The sequence below is a fragment of the Solea senegalensis genome, linkage group LG12, assembly GCF_019176455.1.
Source record: "Solea senegalensis isolate Sse05_10M linkage group LG12, IFAPA_SoseM_1, whole genome shotgun sequence".
Taxonomy (NCBI): domain Eukaryota; kingdom Metazoa; phylum Chordata; class Actinopteri; order Pleuronectiformes; family Soleidae; genus Solea; species Solea senegalensis.
The window spans coordinates 12,624,747-12,636,189 of record NC_058032.1 but is presented as its reverse complement, the minus strand read 5'-3'; the positions used below and the strand labels follow the sequence as shown (position 1 = coordinate 12,636,189).

The 11,443-nt window shown below is 40.6% G+C and overlaps 1 protein-coding gene across 1 annotated transcript; it reads left to right on the top strand.

Moving 5' to 3' along the window:
- Positions 1 to 234: 234 nt before the first annotated feature.
- mapk9 (mitogen-activated protein kinase 9) lies at positions 235 to 10,462 on the top strand. Its single transcript, XM_044040172.1, has 12 exons — positions 235 to 457; positions 3,816 to 3,962; positions 5,178 to 5,307; positions 5,411 to 5,469; positions 5,662 to 5,800; positions 6,398 to 6,563; positions 7,792 to 7,863; positions 8,432 to 8,614; positions 8,903 to 9,027; positions 9,125 to 9,188; positions 9,688 to 9,759; positions 9,868 to 10,462. Exons 2-12 carry the CDS (start codon positions 3,847 to 3,849, stop codon positions 10,002 to 10,004), a joined length of 1,263 nt encoding a protein of 420 aa, XP_043896107.1. The 5' UTR covers positions 235 to 457; positions 3,816 to 3,846; the 3' UTR covers positions 10,005 to 10,462.
- Positions 10,463 to 11,443: the final 981 nt, after the last annotated feature.

Genomic DNA, 11,443 nt, shown 5'->3' with positions numbered 1-11,443 from the left:
CAAAACTGTTAGATGGTCAGTCCTTATTTTAAGATAGTCTTTTTTGAGACAGAAAGTCTAAATATTGAAATTGTATGACATTATGTTTAGATTTTAAGTCACATTATAAATGCTTCTTTTATAATTGTGCTTTGTTTTAACACGGTGGCCGGAATTTACAACTTGACCACGAAATCTTGGTGAAGAGAAAAGTTTACGGCAGCTGTCGCGAACTGAGCGTGATGACGACTCTCGCTCTCTGCTTGTTGTAGCGTCGTCGTCTTCCTCCGCACCCGTTCTTCCGCTCCGCGCTGCCTCTGCTGCTCGAGGGAAACTAGGAGTCGTAGGAGGCGTTTTTCTCCGGTGACAGCCCTGCCGGCCGTTCTCTGAAACCTTTCTCCAGTGTCGGTTGTGTCTGGAGGACGGAGAGAGTGTGTTGTCTGTGTTTTAAATGCCGTGGGAACGGCGAAGGGAGACGGTAAGTGTCGCCTCCGCCGCCGCCGCTGCTGCTACTGTTATCGCTCTCGCTTCCGCGGTCGTCCGTTGGTCCGTCCCGGCTCTCAGTTGAGCCCCCGGCCCAAGTACCGCATTGCTGTCGACAGCAGTGGAAAAACGGGGAGAGCAGGCCTCGGTAACTTTGATAGAATGTGAATGTAACCGGCGTTTATGTTAGTGTGACTGGAGCTGTGAGGACCTGTGATGGTCTCTGGCTGTGTCGGCTCTGCAGTCACCCTGATGACTTCATACCGCTATGAGCAGACATGCCACTGCCTGTGGAAATTATATAATTGTACAAAATCGTCCCAATTGCGTTGTATAGAATTGTCGGGGTATATAACCTAGCCCGGATTTAGCCTGTCAGGTGACATTTCAGAAGGCCAGGCAGATATTTTGTTCTGCTTTCCAAACTCACATTTCAGTTAGGATGGATTCGTGCCACATCCACGAGAGGCAAGTTTGTGCCTGTCAAGAACACGTCACACGAGCCATGTATGGATTCATCTGTCATAGCTGGAATCTGAAGCATGCGGGACGATATGAAAAAATCCTGTCACGATTGTTCTGACGGTTCTCACGATTGTTCTGACGGTATTACTTATTACAACGCTTTAGTATTTGGAAACTTTTAAATGTTTTTCCTTACAGCTTCAGATACAAAGAGGCAACAGGTGAGATTATTGTTTCATAAACAAACATGTTTGTGATCATGAATGTTACAAAATCCTAGGATTAACCAAGGATCCATATTCATAAATGGAAATGAAAAATAAGCATTCATAAATAAGGAGATGTCCAGACCCCAAGGCTGCACTGGACTGGAATGGACAGTTGGCACAACTAGGGATGGGAACCACAGGGGACGTCACAATACGCGAGGCAAAACATGGTCCACGATACCAATAATATCACAATACAACGATTCTGTGATAGTCAATATATTGCAAGACAGCCATACATCACAATATCTGTCTCACTGAAGAAGACAAAACATGCATGAAAAGTTAGAAATGCAAGAATTCTCTATTAATTCACAACATAGAGAACAAGCTGCATAAAGTATATATATTGAACATGGATGGAGTATCTCTTAACGTAGCATTCTCCACCAATATCCTGATGTAAACTCCCTCTTCTTCGGCCAGGTACCTTCCACCTAATTTCCCTCATTCACCTGAGCAGCAGCACCGTGAGGGGACATGAAGTAACAACACGCAGCTGGCAGTTTACTTTAAATCTATATATTAAATAAAATAAAATGAAAACATCAATGTTTGCCCTGGCTTAACTGATTATCATATTGCACGAGGAAGGAAGACAGTATCACCAAATCGATATTATGACCCACCCCTTGTCGCAACAGTGTGCGTGGAGTTGAGGGTGGTGAAGTTTGTGTGACCTTCGTATTGCAGAGAGGATGCAATTTTTCTAAATATGTACAGTATGCCTCTGCTTCAAGAATCCACAGCACACTCTGGCTGGTGAAGAAAGAAACTCAGTGGTGCAAGATGGTCGTCTCCATCAAACAATGCCTTCAGGTATAGTTCTTATGAAAGGTTTATATTAAGGCACCAGAACACCAAATTATTTGTATCTGCCAATTAACCCTCCTAAATGTTACACACTGGACCTTCACATCATTAACCGTGTTGCATGTCAAGGCAAATGATTCCTGTGCACCTGCATTTAAAACATTTGAGGTAATCATATAGGGTAAGCATCTACCTGCATGTGATAATTTTAATATTCATCAAAAACCTAATTGTCAGGACCTCTGTCCTTGAGTTCCAATAGATGAGGAGGCCACAGGGAAGATGAGAGGAGAACAGAAAAGGGTACAAGAGTGAGGGAATGGTAGGATCATAAAAGAAATACAAAGACAAGTGGGATGAGAAGAAGAGAAACTGGCAAGACACAAGAAGAAAGTAGCTGGTGAGATGGTGGAATCAATTGCTGTGGCGTCTGACTAATGGTGTCGTTGCAGACCCACACCTCCTACATATGAAGGTTTCTTTTGTCTTATATACAAAGTGATACAGAGAAGAGAAAATACAAACTCTGTGTTATATAAGAAACTAACTCAGAAAAAAAACAACAGAAGGAAGCAAACAAGACAAGAAGCAGAAATCCTGGGGATTAGAACAAATGAGGACATAAGCACAGAGAGAAATGCTTCATTAGATGAATGAAATGATGGAAAATACTGTAATTGTAATGAAAATAAATGATGACTTTAAACATACAATGTGGTCAATTTAATGAGCTATTCAAACAGGTGACGTGGGACTGTTTTAATTTAATTTTCTCATACAGGAACATAACATTGAAAGAATAACTTAAATTACACTCCATGCTAAATTGTTTTTCCTAAACAAATATTAATGATTACCAATCCTCATTAAATTGGAAAAATACAAATTACAAGTTTATTTTTCCATAAAAAAAGAATTGGCTGCACCTTTTCCTGCTGTAAACATTACCATAATTAATGTGATACTAAGAACATTTTCTGTGTAATATAGTGTAAATAATATTGAACGCCAGTTAAATTACAAGTAATTTTCCATTAGTTCAAGGATTATTTTTTATCATCGATTAATCTGTCCATTATTTTCTCGATTAATCAAGTATTTGTTTGGTCCCTAAAATATCATAAAATGTTGAAAGGGTTGATCAGTGTTTACCGAACTTGGAAATGATTATGTTCTTGAATGTCTTGTTTTGTCCACAAATTATTTATTTGAAAATATTCACATTTAAGAAGCTGGAAAAAGAAATAAGAGCACTTGTTTTAATTATTGATATATAATCGTTGAAGCCCTAGTATAATCCAATAACAATATTTATTGTTATTAACTTTGATTAACATATTTGAACTGGCAAATGCCCATAGTACTAGTCTAATGCTGTTTACGTGTGTCAGCATGAATTTAGAAATAGCAGTGAGAGCATCAGGAAACTCTAAGCTGTCAGCTGCCTCTCTTCTCCACTACACACTCGCCAAAGCATTTACGACCTCTGCTCGGGCTCCAGCCGCTGCTACCTTTGTCAGATGAGCAAACTGGACAGCGACAAAAAACAACAGAAGAAAGAACAGGAAGCAGTGATGAAGTGTTTGGTTTCAGACCAGACTCAGAATGACAGGAGACATACCAGGGATTGAGTCATGGACATATCATTTGAGTGATTCAGTGGCATTAAAGAAAAACTGTAATATTCTTATTGCACTCATGTACACCTATTAATGTTCACCATCCCGTCTTACAATATGGGGGTGGCAGGGGTTTGTTTACAGCTCATCTGTCTGTATTTCTTTATCTGTATGTTTGTGTGTGCAGACAGTGCTGGTAGTCCTGACTGTTCAGCAGGATGAGTGAGGCAGAGGGTCAGTTCTACAGCGTTCAGGTGGGCGACTCCACCTTCACTGTACTCAAGCGCTACCAGCAGCTCCGCGCAATTGGTTCCGGGGCCCAGGGCATCGTCTGGTGAGAGACTGCGCCGTAGCATAGTAGTGGCATTTTGCTCATTGGGTCACCAGCCAAGCCAATGGGTATTTTGATTGCATGTATTTAGGGCTGAACAAGTGATTATATTGTCAAATGTTCAGTCAATTTCAAATCAAAAATTGCAACACGAAACTCGGTAATTTACATATTGCAAAAACTGCAATTTAATTGTTCTCTTTTTGATTGTCTTGAAACTTTATAACTCAAATTATGATGTGCCAAAACAATGTGATTTTATAAATTGTATTTATTTGCCTTAATCTTCGATCTAATATAACTTACTTTATAATTATTTGGTTTTCTTCAGACTGCAGACTTAAGTGACCCAAATCGTTTTTTTGTTTTGGCTCATGTTTGACTCATGTGTGTCAAGAGTTTTTTGTTTTCTTTATAATATAGTAATCAGATCTAATCAATCTACGACACAAATGAGACAAATGATTTCGGCCATTTGAAAAAGCAGTTTGAGTCTGGCATAGTCTTATAACTTTCATTTTCTACTGTGTATCTTCAAGGTTTGTAATGTAAAACCATGTAATACTGTAGATATTTCATATTTAGTTTGTATATGAACCTTTTCTTGTTCTCTTTCAATGTTTTACAACATATACACGGATTGAAATATTTCTGCTTATTTAGTTTTTATGCCACAATCATTATATTAATTTCAAAAACGTTATATTTCACTTGGTTTTTTGTTTGTTTGTTTGTTTTTGTTTGTACCAACAATGGGGATCAAGGGCTTACGTTTATATTCATAGTCCCCTGAGATAACACAGTGGTCTATGACAAGTTATCAAATGGATCTAATGGCCTTGTTTTTATGACATTTCCATAAGAGACCTTCCCTTTTTTTGGTCACTTGATGAGTTTTTCCTATGTTCTACACCAAGGCCAAAATGACAGCATCAGATGCAAACTACATTACAGTGAAATAAGTGTGTGCGACTTGTAAGGCTACAGAAAAACGTCACTTTTGAATGATCAGTTCAGCATAATCATGTTGTGAGCAGGACAGTAGACTGAAGTCTCTTTTTTTAATGGGTCTCATTTTTGTTTTTTTTTAATAACCTGCACATTTTGCATACTAGTTATTTCCCTTTTTTGTGTAAAGCAAGGAGAGAAAAACATCTGCACTTTATTTTTTTCCACTATGTCTTTTCATGTGCCCTCCTCTGCATGGCGTGTGACCAGCTCTGCAATAGATACAGTGCTTGGTATACCTGTAGCTGTGAAAAAGCTGTGTCGGCCCTTCCAGAACCAGACCCATGCGAAGCGCGCCTACAGGGAGCTGGTGCTGCTGAAATGCGTCAACCACAAAAATGTAAGCTTAATGATGATCGCACTGCTGATGCACTTTACTGCCCAGACATTCAGACACAGACTCTATGTACTCTGACCTCTGTTGGCTTGTCTTTTTGCTGCAGATCATCCGTCTGATCAATGTGTTCACGCCTCAGAAGTCCCTGGAGGAATTCCAGGATCTGTGAGTGGTGGTGCAGTGTTGTTGTTTTTTGGCTCTATCAATCTACTCTTGAGTTTCTTTTTCTACTTAAGATATAGCTAAAGTGTATGTGTTCTCTACTATGTTTTTTAAGCTTCTTGGCTTTTGTCATTTTTTTTCTAATTTTCTTTACTAATTATTCTAGTCGTGTGTCTTCACTTCCTCTGCTCTCAGGTACCTGGTGATGGAGCTAATGGATGCCAGCCTATGCCAGGTGATCCACATGGACTTGGACCATGAGAGGATGTCCTACCTGCTCTACCAGATTCTCTGTGGCATCAGACACTTACACTCTGTTGGCATCATTCATAGGGTAATTTGTCAAATAATGACAATGACTCCATGTTATTGTCAGTCTTAATGAGAATTTCAGGTTTGTTGTGTTGCACCTGTGACCAAAACTAGTTTGCTCAGTTTGCTCTTTAAGGAATACTTCACCGATTTGCATTTGGCCTTGTATTACTAGAATAGGGCTAGTATTTTTGAAAAAGTGTGCTTCCCAACTTCAGTTTCCCCTGAGTCGGGAAATATCTTTATTATTTTTTTGTTACGTGCCCACCAGTGATGCTTGGTCCGAGGCTTGAATCTGCCATGCTAATTCCACACTTTTTAGACCCACTCGTAGACGGACGGGACCTCATTCCCAGAATGTAAACAGTGTTTTACATCTTTGCCATCTTTGCTAACAGTTACGCTAACAGGAACAAGTGTCACTGGTGGGCACGTAACAAAGAAAAGAATGAAGATATTTCTCAAAGGAAACTGAGGTTGGGAAGCAACCTCAGTTTGGTTTTGTCTGTCGGTCAAATACCTGACTCCAAAATAACATGGTAATCTTTCACAAGGCACCAGTTGTGTCCAAATGTTTTTGTTTGTTCCTCTAGATTTATTGAGTTTCTGTCTCCTTCAGGACCTTAAGCCCAGTAACATTGTGGTGAAGTCCGATTGCACTTTGAAGATCTTGGATTTTGGCCTGGCACGAACAGCTTGCACTAACTTCATGATGACACCTTACGTGGTGACCAGATACTACCGTGCTCCCGAAGTCATTCTGGGCATGAAGTATAAGGAGAACGGTGAGCAGAGTTACCAAGCAGCAATCATACAATTAGCATTCTCTGGAGCTGATGTTCTTTACATTAATGATGTTGATACAGGTAACTGGTTCGCTGTGGAACAAGCCATCATTATTGGACATTACATTATAAATACACGATCAGCAAATATGGAAAACATGTTTTACATAACATGATGCTGAAGATAAAAAAGTAGTTTGTCTTGACTTGATTTTCTTTTACAATACACAGCAACATTTCAAATGAGAAAGGAGCATATCAGATGTGAACAGACACTGCAGTCTGCTAAGATGGTTTTCACTTGTTGGAATCCTTTGAACCAGGCTTGATCAGTCACTGATGAATGTCTTTAATAGTCTACTACCCCACTGCAGTGGTTGGTTGGCTGCATAATGGCTGAAATTACCCCTCACAAAATCCTCTTTCTTGGAAAGGACTTTACCCACATTCTCATTTATCTCAAACTCACCAGTTGACATTTCAGAGTGGAAACAGGAGACACTAAGTGGACATAACTGTTGTTTGGTTTTTACAATTGGCAATAGTTTATCTACTCAATTTGAATATATAGGGGCATCCAGGTCACGTCGTAATCAAAGTGTTGATAAATCGGACAGTTAAGATCAGTTAAATTATTTAGTTTTTCACGTCATCTGTTTGTCTGTTCAGGATATCAAACAAGTAATCAAACCGTTCTCTTTTCTGTCTCTTGCCAAGTTATGATTCATTAAGACCGATGTCTGCTAAGACTAGTTTTTATCTGCTTGGTCGTGATCTGGAGCCATTATCAGAAGGATGAGAGGACTTAATGGCTATTTGCCACGTGATAATGCTCTGAAGTAGCGAGTGAACTGAGCCTACTCTGCTCAGCAGACAAACAAACTCACACACAGAGAGAGAGAGCAACAGCTGTGCAAACTGATAAGCTGAGCTGAGGAGAAAAGGCTGGAAGGCTGCGTCTAGTTCTCAAGCCAGAGAGGGAACAGAGATCCAGCCTCGAGATGAATGTGATGAAAGCATCCAGTCACGATGAAGCCAGAGGATGAACCAAAATATCGAGAGCCGCTCTTACACATTTTGATGTTTGTTTAAAATATAATCATGGAGAATGTTGCTCGTCAGTGCGGCCTTCACACAGGTGTGTTGTTTTACTGTGTATTTAGTTTGCATTGTAAATATGTTCCGCTCTACTTCATGCCTTTTTAACGTGTGTACTCTCTGTTTTCAGTGGACATCTGGTCAGTGGGGTGTATCATGGGAGAGATGGTTAAGGGCAGCGTGATCTTCCAGGGCACCGACCGTATCCTTCACTCTCGCTGTCCTGCATTTTTTCACCCTTCATTAGACCATGATTTGGCACCGAATACCTCATTCATCTTGACATTCTTCTTGTTCTTGTTCTTAGACTTATCTGTTGAGATGCTTCCCCTGTTACGCCCTCTGAGCAATGAGCATCAGCAGCTGAGTGGAATGACTCAATATTTCCAGCAGACCTAAGTTTAACTGGTGATAATTAATCTGTGGAGTTGTTGTCCAAATACAGTATCTACAATCTTCCCGAAACTGATAAGGGGAATCAAACTGCAGTGGTTTTGATATTTTGCACTTATGTTGGCTGTTTTCCAGTCTCTAATGTTTCTATACCTTCACTTCAGGTCCTGCCTGGTGCAGTAGGATTCTGGTATAGATCATCTTCTGTGGAGGAAACCATTTCACTGCAATTGTCATTCAGAAATGTTTTTATACAGTATATAGATTGCGAAGTGCATCCATTTTATGTATTTCTCACTTGATTCGTCCCCTTTCGTTCTTCATATTCAGTTAAATATAATGCAGCAGGGTTTTTCCCTAACAAACGTGATGTCCAGACATTGACCAGTGGAATAAGGTCATTGAGGTTCTGGGCACACCCAGTCTGGACTTTATGAACAGACTGATGGAGACTGTGAGGAACTATGTGATGAACAAGCCACAATATCCAGGCGTCAGCTTTGCCGAGCTTTTCCCCGATTGGGCATTCCCCTCTGACTCGGAGCACGACAAACTGAAGAGTAAGAATTTTGAATATTTAAATACACTTGTGATAGAAATGTAAATGTACTCACAGGACTGGATGTCAGCTACTTTAGACAACCATGACCATGCAGGTTAGAGGTTCTTATGCTATCTTAGGTATCTTATGCTATCTGTGACACTAAAACCTGGACGTCACGTCACTGAAAAGAGAGAAATTTTGGCATTCCCAGAGATATTACTCAATACCACGTGGGAAGTACTCAGTTGTGATAATGTATGCCTGTTTCCATAGTTACATAGCCCTTCCTCTGTTGCCATAACAGCTTGTCAAGCACGGGACTTGCTGTCCAAAATGCTGGTTATTGATCCCGAGTGCCGGATCTCAGTAGAGGAGGCCCTCAACCACCCCTACATCCACGTGTGGTATGACCCTGCAGAGGCAGATGCGGTGAGGCGATTGCTCCACTTGAAACATGTGGTTTACCTCTTTACCAGTGGTTGTGTTTGTCCTCGGTGTGATATGAGTGAATTGCTTTGTTCCACAGCCTCCACCCCAGATTTCAGATAAGCAGCTGGAAGAGAGAGAGCACACCATTGAGCAGTGGAAAGGTAGGATGCACTGCCCTCTAATGCATTATATCAGCAATGCAGTTTAACCTCATTTACCTTTTAATTGAATGTTCAGTATGGAACTGTCTCAAGTACTTGAGGTCACGGCTAAACATCCCCTTCATTCTTTATGAGTTTTCCTCGTGAGAATTCACTAGTCAGAATGGTATGAGCATTTCAGTCCAGTTGTTCATGTGAACACATGTCTTTTCATTCTTAGACTCTGTTCAGACCTGTTGTTAACATCCGTCCTCACTGATCTTGTAATATGACTGTTCACACCTGGCATGCATCACCACATATGATCGTGTCAGTCCTCCCCGTTCTTTATTCAATGACATACTGAACGAAGAGATGTTTTTAAATTCCATGCATGCTCAAACCACCTATAAATGTCTGTTTTTACTGATCTGAAGACACATTCAGGTTGAAACATGGGTGCTAGAACTTGTTAGAGTATGAGTAGAATATGATATACTATTACTTTTTCTCTCCACAGAACTAATTTATGAAGAGGTGATAGACTGGGAAGAGAGGAACAAGAATGGCTTAATGAAAGAAGATTGTTCTGGTCAGTACATGCGCCATCCGAATTCATTATTAGCCACACTGGTTATGAGACCGCTATAAGAAGTAGTGTAGCCTCAGATCAAGACTGTGTTTCCTTTGTGTGTTTCAGACGTGGTGTCAGGCTCAGCGTCCCAGTCCTCCTCGGCTAACGACATCTCGTCCATGTCCACGGAGCACACCTTGGCCTCAGACACAGACAGCAGCAGCATCGACACACTGACGGGACCACTGGACGAGAGTCAGTGAACACAATCCTTTGCCACATCTGCCTGTCTGCCTGCCTCAGTCCACCTCCCATTTACAATGTCCAAATATCAATCATTTACTGCCTTCCTTTATTCTGTTTACTTCTTCCCTTCCTGTATTATTCCCCCCCTCAGTATGTTTCTTCTTTCCTCTTTAACCTCAATGAAAAGGTCTATTTTTCTATTTTCTTTCCCTGTATGCTCTAATGGAACGCTCCAATTGGACTGCTGGTGAGAGGTCAAGGCTATCTATACTATTCGTGGGTCAAAGTTTCCTTCCCTTTGTGGATATTGTTGTACTGGTGTATGCACCCATACTGAATTTCAGGTCACCAGGAGAAAGTGGAGGATTATTGTTTGTTTTGTATGCCTGTATTTCAATAGTTTTATTTTTTTAGCAAATATTAAGTTGAGACCAGGGGTTGTCCTCATCAATTTAGTGCAGACACTTCGTGGACATACAGCGGAGAAAATAAGTATTGAACGCGTCAACATTTTTCTCAGTAAGTATATTTCCGATGGGGCTATTGGAATGAAATTTTCACCAGATGTCAGTAACAACCCAAGTTATCCACACATACAAAGAAATAAAAACAAATGAGTCCACAAATTAAGTTGTGTGTAATAAAGTGAAATGACACAGGGAGAAAGTATTGAATACACTTGCTGAAATTGATTTAATACTTAGTAGAAAAGCTTTTGTTGGTAATGACAGCTTCAAGACGCCTCCTGTATGGAGAAACTAGTCACACACATTGATCAGTTGTGATTTTTGCCCATTCTTCCACACAAAGTGTCTTCAAATCTTGAAGGTTCCGGGGACATCTTCTATGAACTCTGATCTTCAGTTCTTTCCAGAGGTTTTCAATCGGATTCAAGTCGGGTGATTGACTGTGCCATTCTAACGGCTTGATTGTCTTTCTCTTAAACCAATTGATTGTTTCCTTGGCTTTGTGTTTGGGATCATTGTCTTGCTGAAATGTCCACCATCTTCAGCATCCTGGTGGATGGCAGCAGATTCTTCTCAAGAATATCACGATGCATTTCTCCATTCATCCTTCCTTCAATTACATGAAGTCTGCCAGTGCCAGATGCTGAAAAACAGCCCCACACCATGATGCTCCCACCTCCAAACTGCACTGTTGGTATGGTGTTTTTAGGTTGATGTGCAGCGCCATTTCTCCTCCAAACATATTGTATGTTATGACAGCCACAGAGTTCAATTTTGGTCTCATCTGACCAGATTATATTTTCCCAGTATAACATTGGCTTGTCTAAATGTTGTGCAGCAAACTTTAAGCGAGCTTCCACATGCCTTTTCTTGAGCAGTGGTGTCTTGTGTGGTGAGCGTGCATAGAGGCCATGGCGGTGGAGTGCATTACTAATTGTTTTTTTGAAACAACTGTACCTGCTTCTTCAAGGTCTTTCTGAAGATCTCCG